This window comes from Carcharodon carcharias, chromosome 29 (genome assembly GCF_017639515.1).
Source record: "Carcharodon carcharias isolate sCarCar2 chromosome 29, sCarCar2.pri, whole genome shotgun sequence".
NCBI classification, from domain to species: Eukaryota; Metazoa; Chordata; class Chondrichthyes; order Lamniformes; family Lamnidae; genus Carcharodon; species Carcharodon carcharias.
This window is the reverse complement of record NC_054495.1, coordinates 5024497-5052151: the sequence shown is the minus strand read 5'-3', so window position 1 is coordinate 5052151 and position 27655 is coordinate 5024497. Positions and strand designations below refer to the sequence as shown.

General features: G+C 46.2%; 1 protein-coding gene across 1 annotated transcript; it reads right to left on the bottom strand.

Annotated features, from left to right (window-relative positions):
- Nucleotides 1-1526: 1526 nt before the first annotated feature.
- LOC121271112 (nectin-1-like) lies at nt 1527-25646 on the bottom strand. Its single transcript, XM_041176877.1, has 9 exons — nt 24911-25646; nt 19177-19524; nt 17551-17844; nt 15766-15883; nt 13916-14082; nt 13623-13736; nt 9224-9258; nt 7641-7745; nt 1527-2001 (listed from the first exon to the last, which is right to left on the bottom strand). The coding sequence occupies exons 1-9, from the start codon at nt 24957-24959 to the stop codon at nt 1876-1878; spliced, it is 1356 nt and encodes a 451-aa protein (XP_041032811.1). The 5' UTR covers nt 24960-25646; the 3' UTR covers nt 1527-1875.
- Nucleotides 25647-27655: the final 2009 nt, after the last annotated feature.

The following is a 27655-nucleotide window of genomic DNA, read 5'->3' as shown; positions in this document are numbered from 1 at the left end:
CAGGGCATAAAGCATCTGAGAGCACAGCTGATATGAAAAAGGTGGAATACAGCGTAGGTAATGGAGAGTGAAGCTCCTCTATAGGATGAATGGTTCTTGTTGTTGGTGAATTTAGGAGCTGGAGTTTATGTTTGAAGAGGTTCCCAGTGCCTCTAACAGCTGAACTGGGGCCCCTGGGAAGAGAGGCTGTGCCTGCTGTTGTTTCCCCTCCTGTCCACTGGATGCCCATCTTGCTCTCCTCAGGAGAAAGAGAGAGAAAAGGGACAGAGAGTAAAAAAAGAGACAGAGAGAGAGAGAGAAAAGAAACAAAGAGAGAAAAAACAGATGGAGAGAGAAAGAGAGAAAGAGACAGAGAGAAAGAGGCAGACAGAGAGAGACAAAAGAGACAGAGGGAGAGAGACAAAAGAGACAGAGGGAGAGAGAAAAAAGAGACAGAGGGAGAGAGAAAAAAGAGACAGAGGGAGAGAGAGAGAAAAGAAACAAAGAGAGAAAAAAGAGATGGAGAGAGAGAGAGAAAGAGACAGAGAGAGACAGAGAGAGAGTAAGAGGCAGACAGAGAGAGACAAAAGAGACAGAGGGAGAGAGACAAAAGAGACAGAGGGAGAGAGAAAAAAGAGACAGAGGGAGAGAGAAAAAAGAGACAGATGGAGAGAGAAAAAAGAGACAGAGAGAGACAGAGAGAGAAAGAGACGGACAGAGAGAGAAAAAGAGAGAGAGGGAGAGAGAAAAAGAGACAGAGGGAGAGAGAAAAAGAGACAGAGAGAGAAAAAAGAAACAAAGAGAGTAAAGAGGCAGAGAGAGAAAAAAAGAGATAGGGAGAGAGATAAAAGGGAACAGAGTAAAGAGGCAGAGAGAGATGAAAACAGACACAGAGAGAGAAAGAGACAGAGAGAGAAAAAGAGAGAAAATTGAGATAGAGAGAAAGAAACAGACAGAGAGAGAAAAAGACTCAGAGAAAACGAGACAGAGAGAGAGAAAAGGAAGAAAGGTAGATAAAAAGAGAGAGAGAGAAAAAGAGAGAGGGAGAGAAAGAGAGAGAGAAAGAGAAAAAAGAAACAGAGAGTAAAGAGACAGAGGGAAAGAGAACGAGACAGAGAGAAAAGTGAGAGAGAACAAAGACAGAGAGAGAAAAAGAGATAGAGAGAAAAAAGAGACAGAAAAAAGAGAGAGAAAAAAAAGAGAGAGAAAAAAGAGACAAAGGGAGAGAAAAAGAGACAGACAGAAAAGGAAAGAGAGAGAGAGAAAAGAGATGGAGAGAAAAAAAAGACGGGAAGAGAGAAAAACAGACAGAGAGAGAAAAACAGATAGAGAGAGAGAAAAAGCATAGAGAGAAAAAAGAGACAGGGGGAAAAAGACACAGAGAGAAAAACAGACAGAGAGAGAGAAAAGGCACAGAGAGAGAAAGAGAGACAAAGGGAAAAAGACAGAGAAAGAAAAAAAGACACAGGGAGAGAAAAAATCAGCTGGGGCTGCGATTCAGGCAATATCTTCACCCTCACACAAACCTCAGAGGCAAACTTGACATGTTTGTGTTTGCAAAAATATACTTTATTCATAAAATATCTGTAAGATCATTACAAAACACTTCAAAATGGCAATCACAAAAAGGGCAATCACATTCCAGTCTTTCCAGAGGCAAACTTCACACACTGATGTACTAAACTCAGGCAATCCACATGCTGAGAGAAAGAATGGCTGTCAAACTCACCCTGACATACCTCCAGGTGGGTCAGGCCTCCCAAATCACAGTTTATCCAATCAGGTCCCAGCTACCTCCACCGCACACACAGGTATGGGGCAGATCAAGGTTGATCTTGGTGGAATGGGAGGGTGGGGGTAGAGGGGGATGGAGAGGGTAACCTCCAGGCAAATGGTTTAGCCCAGAGCTGTCTCTATCCTTGTCTGCACTTGCCCCAAGACACAGAAACAATGGAATACACAAAGGCTCCAATTTAAAGCGTGATGCCAGCCAGCATATCCTGGGAACAGGTCTGACAGCATCTGTGGAGAGGAAGACAGAGTTAATGTTTCAAGTCCTTATGATTCTTCAAGAGTCATACGGACTCGAAACGTTAACCCTGTCTGAAGAGTCATAAGGACTCGAAACGTTAACCCTGTCTGAAGAGTCATACGGACTCGAAACGTTAACCCTGTCTGAAGAGTCATACGGACTCGAAACGTTAACCCTGTCTGGAGAGTCATACGGACTCGAAATGTTAACCCTGTCTGAAGAGTCATACGGACTCGAAACGTTAACCCTGTCTGAAGAGTCATACGGACTCGAAACGTTAACCCTGTCTGAAGAGTCGTACGGACTCGAAACGTTAACCCTGTCTGGAGAGTCATACGGACTCGAAATGTTAACCCTGTCTGGAGAGTCATACGGACTCGGAATGTTAACCCTGTCTGAAGAGTCATACGGACTCGAAACGTTAACTGTATTCCTCTCCGCAGATGCTGTCAGACCTGCTGAGTTTTTCCAGCTATTTTTGTTTTTGTTTCAGATTTCCAGCATCCGCAGTCTTTTGCTATTATCCTGGGAACGGCCGGTTTCACATCCACTGCTCATTTCAACTGCAAGAAAGCAGGTAGCTTGCTTACAGCATGGAGAGGGAGAGATCAGAAATGTTCCACTGAATTTAAACACACGTGCAATGACTCCAATGATTTGAATTACTCCACCCTTGATCAGGCCACAAGCTTGGTCAGGTGTAAAGAGAATTCTTCATTTCCTTCAAATCTACTTTATTAGTGAACATTTATCCAAAGTGCATGACATAACCGTTCAAAGCAGACATTATAGAAGGGCCAAACCAAAACAGTTCCTTCCCATTCTGTTAGTAACTCACTGCAGAGTAGATCACCCTCTACACTGTCCCAAACACTCCCCGGACAGGGACAGCATGTGGTTAGATACAGAGTAAAGCTCCCTCTCCACTGTCCCAAACACTCCCAGGACAGGTACAGCATGGGGTTAGATACAGAGTAAAGCTCCCTCTACACTGTCCCCATCAAACACTCCCAGGACAGGTACGGCATGGGGTTAGATACAGAGTAAAGCTCCCTTTACACTGTCCCCATCAAACACTCCCAGGACAGGTACAGCACGGGGTTAGATACAGAGTAAACATCCCTCTACACCGTCCCCATCAAACACTCAGAGGACAGGGTTAGACAGAGAGTCACCCTCACTCTGCACTATCCTGTCACTGCAGCCCGATATTTGAAATGATACAATGCTGCCAGATTGTGGTCATCAACTATTACTGCAGGGACTACATGAAATATCGGCAGGTGTAGGGGGAGGGAATGTGCTTTGTCAAGGAGACAGAACAAATCTTCAAATTAACCGCACACCTCAGGTACAAATACTTATCACCCTCCTAATAGGGTGTGCCATTCATGAGCTCGGGATAATGCCTTGAAATCAGAAACCCTTCCTGTTCAGACACGTTTCTTTGATAGAGGCAAAGGTTACAAAATATTTTATTAAACTTATCTGCCCACTGGTGGAGGGGGGAACCAGGACAACTCCAGTTATTGACAGTTGTAAAGCAGCAGCTTTCACACACTGATTATTGGTAATCATAGAAACATAGAAACTAGGAGCAGGAGAAGGCCATTCGGCCCTTCGAGCCTGCTCCACCATTCATTATGATCATGGCTGATCATCCAACTCAATAGCCTGCTCCCGCTTTCTCCCCATACCCTTTGATCCCTTTCACCCCAAGAGCTATATCTAACTCCTTCTTGAAAACATACAATGTTTTGGCCTCAACTACTTTCTGTGGTAACAAATTCCACAGGCTCACCACTCTCTGGGTGAAGAAATTTCTCCTCATCTCAGTCCTAAATGGTCTACCCCATATCTTCAGACTGTGACCCCTGGTTCTGGACTCCCCCACCATCGGGAACATCCTTCCTACGTCTACCCTGTCTAGTCCTGTTAGAATTTTATAGGTTTTTATGAGATCTCCCCTCATTCTTCTGAACTCCACTGAATATAATCCTAATCGACTCAATCTCTCCTCATATGTCAGTCCCGCCATCCCAGGAATCAGTTGGGTAAACCTTCGCTGCACTCCCTCTATAGCAAGAACATCCTTCCTCAGATAAGGAGATCAAAACTGCACATAATATTCCAAGTGTGGTCTCACCAAGGCCCTGTATAATTGCAGCAAGACATCCCTGCTTCTGTACTCGAATCCTCTCACTATGAAGGCCAACATACCATTTGCTTTCTTTACCACCTGCTGCACCTGCATGCTTACCTTCAGCGACTGGTGTACAAGGACACCCAGGTCTCATTGCACATTCCCCTCTCTCAATTTATAGCCATTCAGATAATAATCTGCCTTCCTGTTTTTGCTACCAAAATGGAGAGCCTCACATTTATCCATTTTATACTGCATCTGCCATGCATTTGTCCACTCACTCAGCTTGTCCAAATCACACTGAAGCCATCTCTGCATCCTCCTCACAGCTCACCCTCCCATCCAGCTTTGTGTCATCTGCAAATTTGGAGATACTACATTTAGCTCCCTCATCTAAATCATTAATAGACATTGTGAACAGCTGGGGTCCCAGCACCGACCCCTGCAGTACCCCATTAGTCACTGCCTGCCATTCAGAAAAAAGACCAGTTTATTTCTACTCTTTGTTCTTTGTTTGCCAACCTGTTTTCCATCTCAATATGGATAGGAACCCAGTGTTTTAATTGCAAATTTGCTGCTCTCCAATTAAATGAGTGACCGAACCGTTTCAATCTTCAAACTTTTATTGCAAGGGAACCAAATGCAAGTGGAATGAGTGCCCCCTCTGTTCTGTTTGTTTTTATTGGTTTAATGATCATGATGATTTCTGTGTCCTTGTCTCCTTGGTATCCATTCTGTTTACTGGTTGGATGAAATTACTTGCATCGCTTTAACATGAGAGGTTGCAACTTTGGCTCAGGCAAATTCTCCTCTCTACGCTTGAGAAGGGTTTTAATGAATTGAGGCAGCCCGACGATTCATTTGTTAACAGGTCCAGTCACCGTTTGGATTAAATGTACACTTGGCATATTCCCTTTCATGTTGTTTTGATAAATGTCATAGGAAAGCAATTTCTCGCCACCCCCTCTGCCCCAAGAAAATATGCTTTATCAAGCAATTTACAAGTTCTGGACTACCCAGCAGCTGTTTAATAATCTCACCTTTTGAAAAGGATATTTTCTGCTCCTGTCATCCAATCGTTTTACTGATTTTGTGTTATTATTACTGATAATCATACAATTATATATTAACACATTATTAATACATATTATGATTTGTTTGCTTTCTTAAGTTTTCTCAATCGCCCTGTGACATCTTCTTAAACAATATGGTGTAAGAATTAGGGTCAACCCCCACCCCCAAAATTCTTATTTCGCCTTTTCTCATCTGAAACACCCACAACGTTGACTAAATTGGCGAGAGGGGGATTTCAGATCCAAAGATCCCTCCACGTGAACCATTAGCCGAATTTCAAAAGTTTAACTTTTGAACAGAAAAATGAGGAAGTGGTTGGAGTCTGGAACACACAGCCTGAGGGAGTGGGAGAGGTAGGAATCCTCACAATGTTTAAGAAGTATTTAGATGAGCGCTTGAAATTCTATAGCATCCAGGGCTATGGGCCAAGTGCTGGAAAATGGGATTAGAATAGATAGGTGCTTGATGACCAGCACAGACATGATGGGCTGAAGGGCCTGTTTCTGTGCTGTATGACTCTATGACTCTATTGCTAAGTATGGCAAGCTCCCAAATAGGCCATTCTCCGATAAGCCCACAATGGTGTTTATGCTGTGGACATTTTTTTTTTCATCTTAGCCTATGAATTTACCAGCTTGAAGCTAACACCCTGGCTACAAATGATTGGTTACTCAAATAAAAAAAAAAAACTCTCATTGTGTCCAAAATGTAGTGTGTTAAGCCTGAAGCAAGCAGCATTCTGGAGACTCATTAGACAAACTGGAGAACTGGCCAACTCGCAAACTGGAGGGAAGGATTCTGAAGCAGAATGCCTCATCGCCAGAACTTTCCAACAAGCACCAAGATGTAGCTTGGCTGGTGGTGAGAAAGGCCCTCCCTGTAAGATCCTTCCTAAACCCTGGGAGTCTCACCCCCTCCACCGCTGCCCTCGAGGTGGCTGTGGTGGGGGAGAGACCATTGTTCACCTCCTTGTGGAATGTGCCTTTGCAAAGAAGGTCTGGAGAGAGATGCAGTGGTTTCTGTCGAGGTTCATCCCGAGCAGTTCTGTGACACAGGACTCTGTGCTCTACGGGCTGTTCCCAGGGACACACACCGAGACAAACATCAACTGCAGCTGGAGGATCATCAACTCGGTGAAAGACGCTCTTTGGTCTGCCCGAAACTTATTGGTCTTCCAGCGCAAAGAGTTGTCCCTGACCGAGTGTTGCAGACTGGCACATTCCAAGGTCCAGGACTAGGTGCTGAGGGACGCACTAAAGCTTGGAGCAGCTGCCTCAGAGGTCAATGGGGGAAGGTTGTTCTCTAAGACCTTTCTGCCGTAGTGCACCAAGGGGCTGGGAATTGTATAGACCCCTCGGGCTGTACGACTCACAATGAATGTAAGTAGTGAATACTAATTGTATTACAATTGTATTAAAGCACCTCAGAGTGCAACATGATCTATGTCGATAACTTGAATCCCATTGCAACTGTCTGACTGTAATGTTCACTGATTGTATCGGAGCACCTCATGATCTATGTGGAAAACTGGAATCTGATTGCACTTTTTGTGATGGCCGTTCTGGAATATTTTGTACTGTTCTTTCAGGTATTTTATTAATAAAATATATTTTTGCAAAAAAAAAAGGGATCCTGAAGACAGACAGAAAGAGGAAGCCCGGGTAATAGCTCCGCCGTCAAAACGAAACCGTAAATTCTGCAAAATCTTACTAAAATGAGAAGCAGCATAATCACAATCATATGACTGAAGCTCTGTCATCTATAGCTGTGTCACATGACATGTAAATATTGACGTGTATGGCATCATCGCACCATTTCAAAGAGGGGTGGGTGGTGGGGGCGCGGGGCGAGTCCTTCCCAGTGTTCGGGCCAGTGTTTATTCCTCAACCAACATCGCTGGAGCCAGGGGACGTGGTCATTCTCTGGTGCTGCTGTCTCTGGGATCTTACTGTGCGCGCAGATCGGCCGCCGCGATTCCCACGCCGACCTCCCCACCACCACCACCCCCACCCCCACCCCCACCTCATTGGCTGCGAAGCGCTCTGGGGCGTCCTGCGGACGTGAAGGGCGCTACCGGAATGAAAGCCTCTCCCGTGGCTGATTGATAAATAAGCGAGAGGCGACAGAACGGACAATGGACATCCCAAGCTTAGGAAAGAGGCAGTCGCACACTGTGAGGCGCTTGGGTTGAAAGCGTCTGCGAAAGCAAAGGGGCGAATTTGATCCAAGTTGCAGAATGCACGTGTATTTGTTGCGGACGAGATGGTAAATTCAGAGCTTGTTCTAACGGTGTAGCTGCGCTGGGCCTCCGAGCTGTTGTGACGCATTGGAGCTCCGCACGCATCCCATTGCCTGGAATCATTAGCAAGTGAACTGTCCCGTCCATGCGGCCTGTCTCTAGTTAATACTAACATCCGCGTTCACCGTTGCTTCTGCTTCCCGGTTCTCTCTCCTTGCAGGGTTATCACCATCCACTACGTTCAGGTTGAGAGTTGCGTGAACAATAATATGGTTCCGCTATTGACAAAACATGGCACAGTTTGAATGGTCTGAAGAGTGATTTATTTTCTAGTCTTAACATAGTCCATGAGTTCCCCCTCTGCAAGTGGGGAGGGATTTTTTTTTAAAAAAAAAAACAACCCACCATTTAACCTTCTTGAACCTGTTAGCACTCACACATTAAGAGCACTGACAGTTAAGAGCCAACCACATTCCTGTGAATCTGGAGTCACACGTAGGCCAGATGGGTACGGAGTCCCTCCCTGAATCTTATAGGTTTTTACGACAATCTGTTACCTGCATGACCCATGAGTACTGAGGCCTGCATTTTATTCCCCATTTTATTATTTCAGCTGGAGTTCATTGTGTAACAAGAGGAATTCTTACAATAGGGCTTTCTCAGTTCCTTGGAGAATTGGGCATAGCAATAGGTTAAACCCCATTTCCTCCCGGTTCCCAGTTAATAAGAAGTCACTGTTGAGAGGGCAGGGGAGGCCTGCGGCATTGTCACTGGGGCTGGTAGTCCAGTCACTCTGGGCTCCAATACCCTCATGGCAGGAGGTGTTGGAATTCAGTTATAATCTGGAGACTTACATGGCCATGGAATTATTGCCGATTGTTGTAAAAACCCATCTGAATAAAGAACAAAGAACAAAGAAAAGTACAACACAGGAACAGGCCCTTCGGCCCTCCAAGCCTGCGCCGATCATATTGCCCGTCAACTAAGACATTGTGCACTTCCGGGGTCCGTATCCCTCTATTCCCATCCTATTCATTTATTTGTCAAGCTGCCTCTTAAACACCACTATCGTACCTGCTTCCACCAACTCCTCTGGCAGCGAATTCCAGACACTCACTACTCTCTGCGTAAAAAAACTCATCCCGCACATCTCTATAGTTTTCGCCTCTCACCTTAAATCTATGTCCCCTAGTAATTGACTCTTCCACCCTGGGGAAAAAGCTTCTATCTACTCTGTCCATTCCACTCATAATTTTGTAAACTCCTATCAAGTCGCCCCTCAATCTCCGTCGCTCTAGTGAGAACAATCCGAGTTTCTCCAACCTCTCCTTATAGCTAATAACCTCCAGACCAGGCAGCGTCCTGGTAAACCTCCTCTGCACCCTCTCCAATGCCTCCATATCCTTCTGGTAATGTGGCGACCAGAATTGCACGCAATATTCCAAGTGTGGCCTAACCAAGGTTCTATACAGCTGCATGACTTCCCAGCTTTTATACACAATACTGGTTCACTAATGTCCTTTAGGGAAGGAAATCCTTACCTGGTCTGACCTACATGCAACTCCAGACCCACAGCAATGTGGTTGACTCTTAAATGCTCCCTGAACAAGGGTGATTCGGGATGGGCAATAAATGCTGGCCAAGTCAGCGATGCCCACATCCCATGAATGAATACTTTTTAAAAAATCTCTGCTTTGAAATGAAACTAAACTAGCCATGAACATCTCTAGGCCAACACATTATCCTTTCAACTTACCTTTTGTGGTGAATGTTTAGCTTTTGATTTGGTGCCTGGTTGAATAAAGAAATAGAATAGAATTAGTTGAGATTCTTTTCCCATCACAGAGTCCCATTATTTATTAAAGTGCTTATTCACCATTCAGTCAGCTTTCTTGCTAAATGTACCATAATTGATCCAACGCTCTTAATATTAATTATTTGGTGAATTATCAGTAAGTCCATTATGTATTGCTCCATATCTACATTAGAAATAGCAGCAGTAGGCCATTCGGCCCCTTGAGCCTGCTCCATCCTTTCAATAAGATCATGGCCGATTTGAACTCGACTTTCCTGCCTGTCCACAGCAACATGCACCTGTCCCCCACCGACACCCCTCTGACCTCCACCCCTCCCCCACAACCCTCGACTCCCTTGTCGATCAAAAATCTGTCTAACTCAGCCTTGAATATGTTCAATGACTCAGCCTCCACTGCTCTCTGGTGTAGAGAATCCCAAACACTGATGGGAGATGAAATTCCACCGCATCTCCTTCCTAAATGGGAGACCCCCTTATTTTAAAATTGTGCCCCCCCCCCCATTCTAGATTCCCCCATGAGGGGAAACATCCTCTCAACATCTACCCTATCGAGCCCCCCTCTGAATCTGATATGTTTCAATAAGATCACCTCTCATTCTTCTGAACTCCAATGGGTATTGGCCCAACATGCTCCACCTCTCCTCATAAGACCCTTCATCCCAGGAATCAGCTGAGTGAACCCTCTCTGAACTGCCTCCAACGCAAGTCCATCCCTCCTTAAGTAAGGAGATCAAAATTGTACCCAGTACTCCAGGGGCAGTCTCCCCAATGCCCTGTGCAACTACAATAAGGCATCCCTACATTTATACTCCATCTCTCTTGCAATAAAGGCCAACATTCCATTTGCCTCCCTAATTACTTACTGTACCTGCATATTAACTTTTTGTGTAAGTTTTATTCTATTCATTTACAGAATGTGGGCATTGCTGGCTGGGCCAGTATTTATTGCCCATCCCTAGTTGCCCTTGAGAAGGCGGTGGTGAGCTGCCTTCTTGAACCGCTGCAGTCCATGTGGTGTAGGTGCACCCACAATGCTGATAGGGAGGGAGTTCCAGGATTTTGACCCAGTGACAGTGAAGGAACGGCTGATATATTTCCAGCATGGATTTGTTAAAGGAAGATCTTGCCTCACAAATTTGATTGAATTCTTTGAGGAAGTGACAAGCAGGGTTGATGAAGGTAGTGCAGTGGATGTTGTGTACATGGATTTTAGCAAGGCATTTGACAAGGTCCCACATGGCAGATTGGTCAGGAAAGTAAAAGCCCATGGGATTCAGGGTAATGCGGCAAACTGGATAAAAGGTTGGCTTTGTAACAGGAAACAAAGGATAATGGTCGATGGATGCCCTTGCAAATGGAAAGTTATCTCAGGTAGTGTCCCACAGGGCTCAGTGTTGGGACCCTTGCCATCTGCCTTTATATATTAACGATTTGGACATGAATGTGGGGGGCATGGTTGGGAAATTTGCAGATGACAAAAAGATTGGCCAAGTAGTGGATAAGACCATAAGACCATAAGACATAGGAGCAGAAATTAGGCCATTCAGCCCATCGAGTCTGCTCTGCCATTCAATCATGGCTGATAAGTTTCTCAACCCCATTCTCCCACCTTCTCCCCGTAACCTTTGATCCCCTTACCCATCAAGAACCTATCTATCTCGGTCTTAAATACACTCAATGTCCTGGCCTCCACAGCCTTCCATGGCAATGAATTCCATAGATTCCCAATGTTTGACCCTGACCACTGACCGAATTTGAGGTACTTAATCTACTGGGTTTGACCGCCTCCTGAAACAAAGCGTGCAGCTAACTCTCCCCCTCCCAGATGTGCCACAGCATCTGGAGCTCAGACTCCAGTTCATCAATTCTGAGCCGGAGTTCCTCCAGCAACCAACACTTGCTGCAGAAGTGGTCACTGCAGCTCGCATTGGGATCTGCCAGCTCCCACATCATACAGCTACCCATCTACCCATGTAAAGGGTAGCCATAATCTCCGAAATGATATAGATAGGTTGGTGATGTGTGCAGTAAAGTGGCAGATGGATTTTAACATAGAGAAGTGTGAGGTCATACATTTAGGGAGGTCAAACAGTTACAGGGATTACAAAATAAATAGGAATATGCTAAGAGGGTTATATGAAGTGAGAGATCTTGGCATACAAGTACACAGGTCCTTGAAGGCAGCAGTTCATGTAAAGAAGGCATATGGAATGCTCTCCTTCATTGGCAGAGGTATAGAATATAAAAGTAAGGATATAATGTTGGAATTGTATAAAACACTGGTGAGGCCACAACTGGAGTATTGTGCGCAGTTCTGGTCACCAGATTACAGGAAGGATGTAATAGCTCTGGAGAGAGTGCAGAGGAGGTTTGCAAGAATGTTGCCAGGGTTAGAAAAGTGTAGCTACGAGGAGAGTTTGGATAGGTTGGGATTATTTTCCTTAGAACAAAGAAGGCTGAGAGGTGACTTGATTCAGGTGTACAAAATTATGAGGGGAATAGATAGAGTGGACAAGATAAAATTGTTTCCCTTGATGGAGAATTCTAGAACCAGGGGACATAGATTCAAGATAAGTGGCACAAGATGTAAGGGGGACATGAGGAAGAATTCTTTTACACAGAGGATAGTGGGTGTCTGGAATTCACTGCCCAAGTTGGTGGTCAAGGCAGAAACTCTAAACTCTTTTAAAAAGTACCAGGAGCTGCACCAAAAGTGCTGTAAGCTACAGGGCTATGGGCTAGGGGCAGGAAGTTGGGATTAGAAAGGGCACCTGGGTGTCCTCGGGCTGGCATGGACAAGATGGGCCGAATGGCCCCCTTCTGTGCTGCAACATTTCTATGGTTCTAAGTCAGGATGGTGAGTGACTTGGAGGGGAACTTTCAGGTAGTGGTGTTCTCATGTGTCTGCTGCCCTTGTCCTTCTAGATGGTAGCGGTTGTGGGTTTGGAAGCTGCTGTCAAAGGAGCCTTGGTGAATTCCTGTAGTGCATCTTATAGATGGTACATACTGCTGCTACTGTGCGTCGGTGGTGGAGGGAGTGGATGTGATGCCAATCAAGCGGGGCTGCTTTGTCATGGTTGGTGTTGAGCTTCTTGAGTGTTGTGGGAACTGCACTCATCCAGGCAAGTGGAGAGTATTCCATCACACTCCTGACTTGTGCCTTGTAGATGGTGGACAGGCTTTGGAGAGTCAGGAGGTGAGTTACTCACTGCAGGATTCCCAGCCTCTGACCTGCAGCCATAGCCGCAGTATTTATATGGAGAGTGCAGTTCAGTTTCTAGTCAATGGTAACCTGAAGGATGTTGATATTGGGGGATTCAGTGATGGTAATGCCATTGAACATCAAGGGGCGATGGTTGGATTCTCTCTTGTTGGGGATGGTCATTGCCTGGCACTTGTGTGGTGAGTAAAACCACTGATAGATTTACCCTCAGTATCTCAGTGCATTCAGTTGCGTGATTTTTACCCCCTTAAGTGGCCAGATACCCTGCTTCTAGAGGAAGTCGAGTCAAGCTGCCCCGCACCCACCAGCACAACGATGGAACCAGGCACTGAAACAAATAATCAGCACTGGGTTCCGACAGCAGACAGTCCAGGCAAGTGGACACTACAAGTGTCCCTGAATTCTGGGTTGCGATTCAGCGGGATATTGGAATATGGTAGGAGCGGAAATCCGCAGAGATCCATAATCGGTGGGTTGTGCGATCCCATGACACCCTCCCAACCATTCAGGACTAACAATCCCATGAGGCAGGTATGAAGACCATTCAGGTGACTGCGGGTTTATCAGACTGTAATCGGTGCTATAATCCTTCAAATTACTTCATGCCATTATCCAAGGGAAGGGTGCAAAACGTAGAAAAGCCAGGTTTTTTTTTTTGTTTTTAGCCTCTAAAAGCACCCATTCGGTATCCACAGGTAAATTTTTACCCCCTGTCTAGAAGCTGGCAGAGACTGGCCCTGAAAACTTAACATGCACGAGGGACACTTTAAAATCATTTATGCCCAGGCCTTTTCCTCGAGGAAATGCCAAACAAATCTCAAGTCATGTCGGCTTTTAGGTGCCCCCGAGCATCAAGGACCTAGAACATAAGGAATGGGAACAGGAGCAGACCATTCGGCCCCTCGAGCTGCTCCCGCCACTCAGTAGGATCGTGGCTGATCTTTCACTTATGTGGCGCCGTTAACATATCTGAGAAGCTCCGAGGTGCTTCACGGGGACCTGTCAGACACAACTGGAGCCAAAGAACCTCCAAAGCGCTACTGGTTCTTCAACCCTGTGTCCCGCCCTCAAAGCGGAGCATGAGGGGTGAATCTGCAAACACGCTATATCGCTCACCCTCAATTTTCCGTCTTTTCTTCGCTATCACAACGGCTAGAAAGAGAGCGATCAACAACGTCCCAACAACCGTCCCCAGGACAATGTACACCAAGGTGGATCCAATTGACTTGCCTGTAAAATTCCAAGCAGAGGGGGTGTTATTCTATTTTTTGCACGGGCAAGCGATGAATGAAATCTTCCCATTGAGCACCTTGATCACTGTACACATTGTCCCGTCCAGGCAGCTCCTCGTTTTCACGCAATGGGGACATTGGCATTAAAATGCAACAGCACACTTTCTTGGAGTTTACCTGCACTGGAGTCCACCTCTCTCACTACAACTGCAATTCTTCCCTTCCCTTTCCCAACGGCGTTTGTGGCTTCACAGACCCAGGTTCCATTGACCGAGCGATCCACTTGATCTATAAATAGATGATTTCCTTCTCCTCGAGCACTTTTAGGCACTGGTCCCGTGGTCCTGGATTAATAGACACAACTTTCTCTCAATTACCTTGCTTACACTGAAGAGAGACTCTCGGATGGCCTCCAGCAACAATTATTCTCGAATCATGCATTTCTGAGGGTTCATTTAAACGTAGATATCTAAATCCTTCCTGAAATGAGTGCAAAACTGCTTCTGAAGAGAGATAGATAGAGAGATAGGTAGGGAGAGAGATAGGGAGAGAGAGATAGATAGAGAGAAATAGAGAGAGAGAGAGAGCGAGATAGAGGGAGAGTAATAGAGAAAAAGATAGAGAGAGATAGAGCACAAGATAGAAAGAGGGAAGGTAGATAGCAGCTTTCATAACATACATGGCACAGTGATAGGCCATTCAGCCCTGTCAGTCCCTGCTAGCCTCCTCCCTTCTATCCTCATCCAAGTCGATCACCTTCCCCTTCTATTCTCTTCTCCCTCATCCGCTCATCACCTGGCTTCCCCTTAGGAAACATCTACCCCATTCACTTCAGCCATTCCCTTTAGCCGTGGGCTTCACATTCTCACCACTCTTTGGATGAAGAAGTTTATTCTGAATTCCCTGATGGATTTTGGAATCAAGCAACCACAGCACAGAAGGAGACCATTGTGTGTGGGCCAGCTCCCTGTGAGCTATTCGCCTAGCTTCCTCTTCATATTATCATCCAATTCTATCTTGGTGACTATCTTATAATGATGGCCTCTATTTCTGTTCCCCCCTCACATGAAGAAACATTCTTGCTTTATCCAATCCATCAGAACCTCTCTTCATTCTAAAGGTCTCTGTTACATCACTCCTCGCCACCCAAGAGAAGGCATTGGTGACCATGGACTTCCATTGGATTGGCCCATGATTATGCTTGGTTTGCCATTACCTCATGCAGTACGGCTAACCAGGAAACTCTCCCACTCTTACCATCTGCCACTAGGAGTATTTACAGGCTGATAAGTAACCTTTGCTTTTAATTCATGGGGTGTGGGCATCACTGGCCAGGCCAGCATTTATTACTCATCCCTACTTGCCCCAGTTCAGAGGGCATTTAAGAGTCAACCACGTTGCTTGTGGATCTGGAGTCACATGTAGGCCAGACCAGGTAAGGGCAGCAGATTTCCTGGGTTTTTACAACAATGGCTTCATGTTCATCATTAGACTTTTATTTCCAAATGCTTTTTTTTAAGTGAATTCAAATTCCACCATTGGCTGTGGCAGGGTTATGAACCCAGGTCCCCGGGTTACCAGTCCAGCGACAATGCCACTAGAGCATTGCCTCCCCCAGTTGGGCCTGTTTGGCCATGTTATGAACGCACCTGTGGTTGTCAAGCCCTGAGGTGGGACTTGAATCCAGAGGTTGAACCCACAAGGCCTCTCTTAGGGGATCCCTCAGCCTTCCTTTTCCAACACAGAGAGAGACAGATAGGGGGTAGCGATAGAGAGACAGCGTTAGATCGAGGTAGAGAGAGGCAGAGCAATGAATAGACAGATGGAGAGATGGATAGGTAGAGCGAGAGCTTCAAAAATACTGTTTGTTTCCAAGCATTCAAGAAGGTTAAATATTTCTCTGGAATACGACAGGTAACGTGACAGGCGGCCACTATTTGAAGTAGTTACTGGATTTTAATTCTGCAGTACATGAGTGATATAAGTTCTAGAAAGAGGCATGTTGACTATATTGTAAGCCCACATACATTGTCCAGTGGTAGGTTGTTGCTGGAGGATTTGCCTCAGCAATGCAGCTGAGGCTGACATTGTGTCTGTTTACATGCCAATTGGCGTCATATCCTGTAATCGACACCTCCGGAGGGTCTAACCAGAGAAAACAAAAGGTCAAAAAGCAATCAGTGAGCTCTTTTCCATACTGCTAATTTAGAATAAAATATAATAATGCAGAACTGCAAATGATAGGTATTTGCCCCAGTATATTTCCCAACCCATAAATAGAATTCTAGTCAATTAAACTCCTTTATTGTTGTGTTGCTGCACAGTTTATAATGGCGGAAATAGACAATCCTTCATTCTGTTGTATGTGTTTTTTTAGGTAAAATAAAGAACACATGGATTAACAATAATTGAGACACTTAGTTATTTTTCTTTAAAACAAAGATATGAAGGCAATCAACTGTCATGTCTCTCAGAGAAACAACTGCAGTTTCAGAGTCCACGCACCATTCACCCACCCAAATACCCACCCACCCAAATACCCACCAATCCACCCACTCAAATACCCACTCACCCACCCATCCACCAATCCACCCACCCACCAATCCACCCACCCACCAATCCACGAACTCACCGACCCAAATTCCCACTCACCCACCCACCCACCAATCCACCCACCCACCAATCCACTAACTCACCGACCCAAATTCCCACTCACCCACCCACCCACCAACCCACCCACCCAAGTACCCACTCACCCACCCACCCAAATACCCACTCACCCACCCACCCAAGTACCCACTCACCCCCATCCACCAATCCACCCACCCAAATACCCACTCACCCACCCACCCAAATACCCACTCACCCACCCACCCACCAACCCACCCAAATACCCATTCACCCACCCAACCACCAATCCACCCACCCAAATACCCACTCACCCACCCACCCAAATACCCACTCACCCACCCACCCACCAACCCACCCAAATACCCATTCACCCACCCAACCACCAATCCACCCACCCAAATACCCACTCACCTACCCACCCAAATACCCACTCACCCACCCACCCACCTACCCACTCACCCACCCAACCACCAATCCACTCACCCAAACACCCAAACACCTGCCCACCAACCCACCAATCCACCCACCCACCAATGCACCCACCCACCCACAAACCAATCCACCCACCAATCCACCCAGCCACCAATCCACCCACCAATCCACCCACCCAAATACCCACTCACCCACCAACCCACCAATCCACCCACCCACCAATCCACCCACCCAAATACCCACTCACCCACCAATCCACCCACCCACCAATCCACCCACCAATCCACTCACCCACCAATCCACCCACCCACCAATCCACCCACCAATCCACCCACCCACCAATCCACCCACCCACCAATCCACCCACCCACCCACCCACCAATTTACCCACCCACCAATCTACCCACCCAGCCACCCACCAATCCACCCACCCACTAATCCGCACACCCACCCAAATATCCGGCAATCCACCCACCCAAATACCCACGCCCTCCACTCACCAATCCATCCACTCAAATACCCACCCACCCAAATATCCACCCACTCACCATCCACCCACCCACCAACCCATCCACCCATCCATCCTCCCACCCATGCACCCATCTATCCACCTACCCACCAATCCATGTTATCATACTCATTGTTGGACTGTGGTTATATAAATGATTCAACAACGCAGTTCATGTATTAATCAGGCAGTTTCAGTTGGGTTTTTTTTTCTCAGAATAACTTCCTCCTCTGATACTTACATCGGACTGATATTGTCACTGGTAAGCTCACCCGATCTCTCAATGCCTTGTGGGATACTACGCATGTCAACTTCTCCCCATTGGCCTCCCTGGTGGCCGATATTCTGTACTGGCTGGTGATGGTGACTGTCCGGTCTGGATGTTCGGTCTGACTCGACGTGACTGCCCCTGGGACTTTGGCCACCCATGTTATATCAGCTGCCGGCTTCCCATTGGCTGCTGTGCAAGTGGCGACCAGGGCTTCTGACAACCCAGTGTCTGTTGGGAAGGTGATGATGCTATTGATGGGCTTCACTGAGGTCAACAAGAAACAAACAGGGTGAATGCAAATTGCAAAGCTGCCAGACAACTTATAACAGTCATTTGCTTCTTCAATAGAAAACAATCTCAGGGAACGTCCACAATACCAACAGTTAGTAGCCAAGCCTAAAAGTGGGCACATGGGGGTGAGACAAAGACTGTCATCGGCTACAAGCTAGGTGTCAGCTTCAATTGGTAGCACCCTCATCTCTGAGTCACAATGTCACGGGATCCAGTCATAAGAATACAAAATACAAATTAGGGGCAGGAGTAGGCCATTCGGCCCCTCGAGCCTGCTCCGCCATTTGACAGGATAATGGCTGATCTGATAGTAACCTCCCGCCTACTTCCATAACCTTTCACTCCCTTGTTAATCAAGAATCTATCTAGCTCTGCCTTAAAAATATTCAAAGCCTCTGCTTCCACCGCCCTTTCAGGAAGAGAGTTCCAAAGACTCACTGCCCACTGAGAGAGAAAAAAAATTCTCCTCATCTCTCATCTCAAATGAGCGCTGGCTTATTTTTAAACCGTGACCCCCCTCATTTTCGATTCTCCCACAAGAGGAAACAACCTGTTCCACATCCACCCTGTCAAGGCCCCTCAGGATCTTAAAGGTTTCAATCAAGTCACCTCTTACTCTTCTAAACTCCAGTGGATACAGGCCCAACCTGTCCAGCCTTTCCTGAGCATGACCTGCGCACCACATATCTAGGGTGGCATTTCTTCCATGATGCCCAGGTCAATATTTATCCCCCCTCCCCCCCCGCCCCCCCCCCCCAACCAACACTACGGAAGTAGATTACCTGGTCATGTAACATTGCTGTTTGTGGGATCTTGCTGTGCTGGAATTGACCACCCTTGGTGCCTGTGTTTGCAAAAGCGGCCACCCTTCAAAAGGTGCAGCACCGTCCATACTGCGCATGCTGAGGTGCCGCACGGGGTCAACCACTTTTTTCACTTTGCCAAAGGATTGCTGCGCTGAACATTCTCGATGACACATCCAATTAGTGATGGGGGTGGGGCTCGAACCGACTTCTGACTCAGAGGCAGGACTGGTGCCGCTGTCAAGCTACAGGGGTTGCAGGGGCTGGGAATCTTATAGTCCTCCCCTCTCCCCTCGGGCTGTATGACTCACATTGAATGTTGGCAGTAAATAGTACATGCACTACCCATTGTACTGGGGCAGCATCATCTACGTGGGTAATTTGAATATCATCACTCTTCCTGGAATGGCTATTTTGAAGTGTCCTTTTTAGCTATTTTATGAATAAAGCACATTTTTGCAAAAGAACCTAAAGGCTTAGCAGTGGCTATGCAGTTACCTACCCAGGACTGTTAAGTTGATGTGGGATTCGTGCTTTCCAGTGGGGAATACGTTCACCTCACAGCTGTACAAGCCTTCATCAGCCAATTCTAAAGGGTTGATTGTCAGGGTGCAGTTCCGGGAAGATGCGTTGTGGAAGGTGACTCTCCCCAATGGGGTCGGGTAACTGGTCCCCAAGAACGGGTTGTACACGGCCAGGTTCTCACTCATTGGCCCAGCTTGTCTCAGCCACATCACCTGCACGACTGTAACGTTGGAGTCATTGCTGATGAAATGGCAGGGGAGTTTCAGGCCTTCACCAGCATTCCCCATTATAAAATCATCGACTTTAATGTTCTGTGTTACCGCGACTGTAGGGTGGGATAAGAAGAGAAAGTGACTCTCTGGCAGCCATCTCTGAATGCAAATACAGCAATGCCAAGACGCCAATGAACCTTGCTAAGGTATTTGGCAGAAGCCCAACTTGATTTTTTTTTTTTCCAAGCACTCTGCTTTAATTTTTAAAAGATTTATTTAAGGACATCACAGGGTAGGCCAGCATTTATTGCCCATCCCTAATTGCACCTACTCAGAGGGCATTTAGGATCCACATGTAGGGCAGACCAGCAGATTCCCTTCCCTAAAGGGGCGTAATTGAACCAGATGGGTTTTTAACAATTGATTAGTGGTCACAATCAGGCTTTTAACCTTAGATTTTTTAATTGAATTCCACATCGGCTGTGGTGGGATTTGGAACCTGGGTCCCCAGAGCATTACCTTGGGTTGTGGGATAAGACAAGTCCAGTGACAATGCAACTATTCCAACACCTCTCCCAGGTGGACTGCTGTCCCCAAATTTGGTTAAGTAGCCAACATCAGAGATTGGACCCCTTTAGTCACATTTTGATTTAAAGTTTGTAATTTTCCTTTAAACTTTGTCCTTGGTTTTACAGCTGACCTGAATTAGGGGCTGTGCCTGATTTATCCCAATTTTGTTGATTTGGTTTTCATTTAAAAGATTATCAGAGATTGAAAAATTCAGTTTGCAAACAATCTAAAAAACAAAATTGATTATCGTAAGACAGGTTTTCACTTATTCATAGGGTTCTTTGAGAAAGTACTGACACACTGTCAGTATATGTAACCATTCAATGTAAAAATGTGAATAGCCCTGAGAAGTTCAATTTAAAAAAAAACAAAATTCTTAGTGTCATGCATACTGGCACTAAAAATGTCTTAGTGAATGCAATTGTTACACTGACAGCTGCTCTGACAGATTCTACATTATTCAAGAGGGAAACTTTATTTTTCAAACTTCAAAGGCCAAAAGTATGAACAGTTCTGCAGTTTATTTTAAATAGCTTCAGTACATGTGACCAAGGTAGTTCATTTAAAAATGAATACAGGGGAGGCCATTTCGGACTGAGATGAGGAGAAACTTCTTCACTCAGAGGGTGGTGAACCCTGTGGAATTCTCTGCCACAGAGACCTGTGGAGGCCAAGTCACTGAATATATTTAAGAAGGAAATAGATAGCTGTTCATACTCTAAAGGCGTCAAGAGGTGTGGGGAGTCTGCAGAAGTGTGGTGTTGAAATAGAGGATCAGCCATGTGAATAGTGGAACAGGCTCCAAGGGCTGAATGACCACCACCTGGAAGTTCCCCTCCAAGTCACTCACCATTCTGACTTGGAAATATATCGGCTGTTCCTTCACTGTTGCTGGGTCAAAATCCTGGAATTCCCCTCCTAACAGCACTGTGGGTGTACCTACACCACATGGACTGCAGCGGCTCAAGAAGGCAGCTCACCACCGCATTCTCAAGGGGCAATGAAGGATGGGAAATAAATACTGGCCCAGCCAGCGAAGCCCACACCCTGTGTTTGGGTAAAAAAAAGGCTGCTTTTTTTTGCCATGGATCATCCATATCTGAACGTGGGTTAGTTCCAGCATTAGGGCCGCCCATTATTAAAACATTCTTTTAAAAAAAAATTGCTGTGCAAAATTACTTTTATAAATTCATACGTAATTTCTTTATGGCACTATATTCAAAATATTTCCTTGGTAGAATAGTTCACTCAATAGACGAGGGGAGATGTTCATATTTTGCCAACTGAATTGTAAAATTGTCAGTTCGTTAATGTTTAGTCTTTGTAACTTGATTATCCCAGACTGGAAACCAATTGAGCTTAAAAACATAGATTATTAGACAGAAAAGAAAAATCTAGCATACAGTGAGAGTGTTTTTAAACGTCTCCCCTCCCAAGTCCCGCCCTTATGGACTTGTCCGTGGTCTTTAGCATAGCAAAGGAAAATAATATATTCGAATTCGAGTTTAATTGAAGTTTAATATAAGATGTTGTCTTCCCTGGGCAAAGCTGAAGAAAAAGATGCTCCAAAAGTTGGAAATGCTGTTTTGTTCGTCCACAACAGAAAGGGTTTGTTTTTCATTGCATGAATCCAGGAACATGTTGCTCCGCCCCTTCTGCAAGCCGGCAGAGAGAAGTTAACCCTTTCTGCTGAACTTTTTTTTCCACCCAAATATAATGTTCACTCACTCCACAACTTTTGCACCGCTGGGTGTAAATTTATACAACCGGCATTATTGAGTTATAAGTTTTTAAGTTGACGGGATATGACTGGGCGATATCCCAAATCTCAAAGGATAACCAGCCAATGGGTCTGGAACTCTGCTATTGGAAAGCACAGCGGACCCAACAACAGCGACTACAACCACCGAGCCAGTTCCGGCGTCTCTGTGGGACCCGGGATGATGATGATGATGTCGCGGATTTCGTGCAGCTGGGAACCAAACCATGTCTGAATTGAAACTAAAAGGTTTATGCGTCCCCGACGCTTACAGCGTAGAATGGTAAATACCCCACGGAACTCATTTCTCGTTATCTTGACTCCCTTCTCTCTCCCCTTGTCCAGTCCCTTCCCACCTACATCCGTGATTCCTCTGACACCTTAGGTCACATCAACAATTTCCAGTTCCCTGGCCCCAACCGCCTTCTCTTCACCATGGACGTCCAATCCCTCTACACCTCCATCCCCCACCGGGATGGTCTGAGGGTTCTCGGCTTCTTCCTCGAACAAAGGCCCGAACAATCCCCATCCACCACCAATTTCCCCCGTCTGGCTGAACTTGTTCTCTCATTGAACACCTTCCTTAAACTCGTCCCACTTCCTCCAAATAAAAGATGTGGCTATGGGTACCTGCATGGGCCCCAGCTATGCCTGTCTCTTTATGAGGTATGTTGAACATTCCTTGTTCCAGTCCTACTCTGGCCCCCTCCCACAACTCTTTCTCCGGTACATCGATGATTACTTCGGTGCTGCTTCATGCTCTCGTCGGGACTTGGAAAAATGTATTAATTTTGCTTCCAATCTCCACCCCTCCATCATTTTCACATGGTCCATCTCTGACACTTCCCTTCCCTTCCTTGACCTCTCTGTCTCAATCTCTGTTGATAGACTGTCCACCAATATCCATTACAAGCCTAGTGACTCCCACAGCTATCTCGACTACAGCTCCTCACACCCCGCTTCCTGTAAGGACTCCATCCCATTCTCTCAGTTCCTTCGCCTCCGTCGCATCTGTTCTGATGCTACCTTCAAAAACAGTCCCTCTGACATGTCCTCCTTCTTCCTTAACTGAGGTTTTCCACCCACGGTTGTTGACAGGGCCCTCAACCGTGTTCGGCCCATCTCCCACACATCTGCCCTCATGCCTTCTCCTCCCTCCCAGAAACATGATAGGGTCCCCCTTGTCCTCACTTATCACCCCACCAGCCTCCGCATTCAAAGGATCATCCTCCGCCATTTTCGCCAACTCCAGCATGATGCCACCACCAAACACATCTTCCCTTCACCCCCCCTAGTGGCATTCCGTAGGGATCATTCCCTCCGGGATACCCTGGTCCATTCCTTTATCACCCCCTACCCCTCCTCCCACAGCATCTTCCTATGCAAATGCAGAAGATGCAACACCTGCCCCTTCAATTCCTCTTTCCTCACCATCCAAGGGCCCAAATACTTCTTTCAAGTGAAGCAGCATTTCACTTGCATTTCCCTCAACTTAGTCTACTGAATTCATTGCTCCCAATGTGGTTTCCTCTACATTGGAGAGACCAAACGTGGACTGGGTGACCGCTTTGCAGAACACCATTGGTCTGTCCGCAAGCATGACCCAGACCTCCCTGTCGCTTGCCATTTCAACACTCTACCCTGCTCTCTTGCCCACATGTCTGTCCTTGGCTTGCTGCATTGTTCCAGTGAAGCTCAACGCAAACTGGAGGAACAGCACCTCATCTTCTGACTAAACACTTTACAGCCTTCTGGACGGAATATTGAGTTCAACAATTTTAGGTCTTGAACTCTCTCCTCCATCCCCACCCCTTTCCCATTTCTTCCCCCTTCCTTTTTGTTTTTTCCTATAATTTATATAGATTTTTTTCTTTCCCCACCTATTTCCATTATTTTAAATGTATTTCCACCATTGTTTATTTCTACCTTTTAGTATTCCCCCACCCCCACTAGAGCTATCTGTACCTAATTAGCACATTCCTTTAGATAATATCACCACCTTCAACACCTCTTTGTTCTTTTGTCTGTGACAGCTTTTGGTTATCTCCACCTATCACTGATTGCTTGTCCCAACAAACCCCCCCACCTCCCTTAAACCAGCTTATATTTCACCCCTTTCTTAATTTTACTTAGTTCCGTTGAAGGGTCATGAGGACATGAAACTTCAACTGTACTCTTCGCCGCTGATGCTGCCATATCTGCTGAGTTTTTCCAGGTACTTCTGTTTCTGTTTTTGTTATGGTAAATACCAATGCCGTTCTAAAGACCAGTCTGGGCCGAATACAAAAGTCCTTCATCACTGAATGTAATACAACTTCTGCAGAACGTACAGAGTTCTCAACAACCAAGGCCTGGGTTCCCTAACATTTTACACAATTTGCAAATACATGTGTACACACAGACGCCTATACACACACATAAATATACACACAGACACATATAAATACAAACACAAACACATAGATACACACATATAAATACACACACACAAATACAAACATATACACACGTACACATACACATACATATATAAATACAAGGATACACACACAAACATAAATACACACATACAGATAAATACACACATAAGTACAAACACACAAACAAATACACACAGATACACACACAAATATACACACATAAATACACATACAAATACACAAATGCAAACACACACACAAATACACGCACACAAACACACATAAATAAACACAAACATATACACACATATATACACACATATATACACGCATATCAATACACACATACACACATGTAAGTACACACAAACATACATAAACACACATATAAACACACAAGTACACACAAACACATTTCCGCCATCAACAGAGTGGAGATACGTTAAGATTGATCGTTCGCCAGCATTTAAATGTCACACTTCTTCCATCAAATAAGGCGCTCACAATAAATGAACCATTACTATACACTCCCACCTTGAAAATGGTATCTGGACACGGGTAATAATTTTCCCGGAAAGAAATAACGTTCCGATCCTCCAAAATGTTACATGGTCAGTAACAGGCATTTTCACGGTTCCCTTTCTACGGGACAGGATCTTTATTTTTTTTTAAATCGCATGGTTGTACATGTGAAGGAACTGGATCAGAAGTGAGAGAGCAAGGGCGCGAACTTGGCAGAACCAAACCTACCTGTGCAAAGAGCCAGCTGGACAAACCAGGCGAGATTAACTGAACTCATCGCCAGTACCCGGGTTTTGCAAATTGTTAAGACAAATGTTGTTCCTCAGAAGGTGGAATGTAAGGTCAGCATTGTCCGGTCATTCATCGCGATAAAGACTCAAAGCAACACTTTAGCCGGCCAGGCAACCTCTGTGCAAAGAAGTGAAAGAGGGTTCCAGTTTCCAGCCTGTCCTCCTGGAAATTTATCCCGAATTCCTTTGGCAGGTGAAACAAAAAAAACCAGAGAGACCAGGTGAGTTGAAGTATCGAATCTCACAGCCAAATTTCGCCCAGGACCTTTGATTTCTTCACTCCGGTTTCGTTAACCTTGGCGGAGGCGCTCAACGCAGCAAACCCAGAGCAGAAGCGAAAAAAACTTTATTTCTTTCGGGTATTATTGGGTGGGTGGGGGGCTGTGTCGAATTAACGCCGGACATTCCTCACGGCGAGAACGGCCGCCCTAACGGCTTGCAAGATGTTCCAGTCGCCTCCTTTGCTTCCGCCCTGAGCCAGGTTGGTGCTGTTTGGCTGGCATTTGGCGATAGCAGGGTGGGTCCAGTGACACTGGATCCAGACCTTGTGTGCGGGCACGAATCCAGGGGATCCACGCATGAATGTCGCCCACCCCGCCCCCTCGATAGGAAAAGGGAAATGACTTCAGGGCCCCTGCATTTCACGTTTCAGACCAACTGGCTGGATGTCGCAACATCACAGGAGAAGCCTAAACAATGTCAACATTCAGAAGGTGGCTGCCCAGTGCTATAGTATCCTCAGAGACTGAAGCAGTCCACGTCCAAATGCAGCAAGACCTGGACAATACCCAGGCTTGGGCTGACCAGTGGCAAGTAACATTCACACCACACAAGTGTCAGGCAATGACCATCTCCAACAAGAGAGAATCTAACTATCGCCTCTTGACATTCAATGGCATTACCATCACTGAATCCCCCACTATCAACATCCTGGGGGTTCCCATTGACCAGAAACTGAACTGGACCAGCCATATAAATACTGTGGCTACCAGAGCAGGTCAGAGGCTGGGAATCCTGCGATGAGTAACTCACCTCCTGACTCCCCAAAGCCTGTCCACCATCTACAAGACACAAGTCAGGAGTGTGATGGAATACTTTCCACTTGCCTGGATGAGTGCAGCTCCCACAACATTCAAGAAGCTTGACACCGTCCAGGACAAAGCAGCCCCGCTTGATTGACACCCCATCCACAAACCTTCACTCCCTCCACCACCGACACACAGTAGCAGCAGTGTGTACCATCTACAAGATGCACTGCAGGAATTCACCAAGGCCCCTTCAACAGCACCTTCCAACCCTATGACCACTACCATCTAGAAGGCTGAGGGCAGCAGACACATGGGAACATCACCACCTGGAAGTTCCCCTCCAAGTCACTCACCATCCTGACTTGGAAATATATCACCGTTCCTTCACTGTCACTGGGTCAAAATCCTGGAACTCCCTCTCTAACAGCACTGTGGGTGTACCTACACCACAAGGGCTGCGGCAGTTCTAGAAGGCAGCTCACCATCATCTTCTCAAGGGTAATTAGGAATGGGCAATAAATGCTGGCCCAACCAGCGATGCCCACATCCCATAAATGCATTTAGAAAGTTTAATATTGATTGGCACCGGCATGTGCATTGGAAATTGGTTAAAGGTTTCCAGAATTGCTTGTCCCACATTATAGTGTCTCTGCCCGCATAGGTACCAATCAATGGTGAATGATGTCAACCTCGAGCTAATTAATTTTGTTGGCTCCACACAATCCCTCCTGTTTCCATTCAGTCTTGAGTATTTAGGATACAGAAGGAGGCAATTCGGCCCATTGAGTCCATGCCAGCTCTCTGTAGAGCAATCCAATCGGTCCCATTCCCTCGCTCTATCATGTAGCCCTTTGGGTTTAGTTCCTCAAAGTCCCCTGTCCAGTTTCCGCTTTGGATTCAGTGATTGTTTCCACTTACACCCTCATGGGCAGAAAGTCACCACTCAGATGTCCCCCTTCCTCACATTTCCCCCCCCCCCCCCGCCACTGCATCTCTTAACCCTAACCTTCAGTCCATGTCCCCCCACCTCACCACCCCCCCACCGCCCCACCCCCCGACCCCAACCCCAGTCCCTGTACCATCAGTCAATGGGAACAATATTTCCTCGTCTACCTTGTCCAAACCTGTCATTGTCTCATCATCATCATGGGGTTGAAGGTGTGGCCTAATTGAGGTGTACAAGATTATGAGGGGGTCTATATAGAATAGTGGAGAAGTCAAGGGCCAGTGGGCACAGATTTAAGACGACTGGTAGAAGGATTAGAAGGGATATGAGGAAAAACCTCTTCAGCCAGGAGGAAGTGAGTGTCTGGAATTTGCTGCTTGGTTTGCTGGTGGAGGCAGAAACCCTCAACTCTTTTAAAATCTACCCAGATCGGCATCTGAAGTACTGTAACCTGCAAGGCCATGGACCAGAGGCTGGAAGGAGGGATTAGACTTGGCTGGTTATGTCCTTTTTTAATTTTTTTGCTTCTTCAGCCAGCGCAGAGACAAAGGGCTGAATGGCCTCTTTCTGTGCCATAACTTCCTCCGATTTAACCTTGTAGCTAAAATTACTCGTCCCTGGAACCACTCTGACAGATCGCCCTTAGCTCCCTCTCAACATCCTTCCTAAATTGTGGTGACCAGGACGGGACGCAGTACTCCCATTGTGG

Coding starts and splice junctions, on each gene's coding strand:
- LOC121271112 (XM_041176877.1), bottom strand. CDS start 24,959: ATGAGTTCAGTTAATCTCGCCTGGTTTGTCCAGCTGGCTCTTTGCACA. Junction 19,525..24,910: donor CCAGCTGGCTCTTTGCACAG/GTAGGTTTGGTT, acceptor CCCACCCTACAG/TCGCGGTAACACAGAACATT. Junction 13,737..13,915: donor AGAGGTGGACTCCAGTGCAG/GTAAACTCCAAG, acceptor GGAATTTTACAG/GCAAGTCAATTGGATCCACC.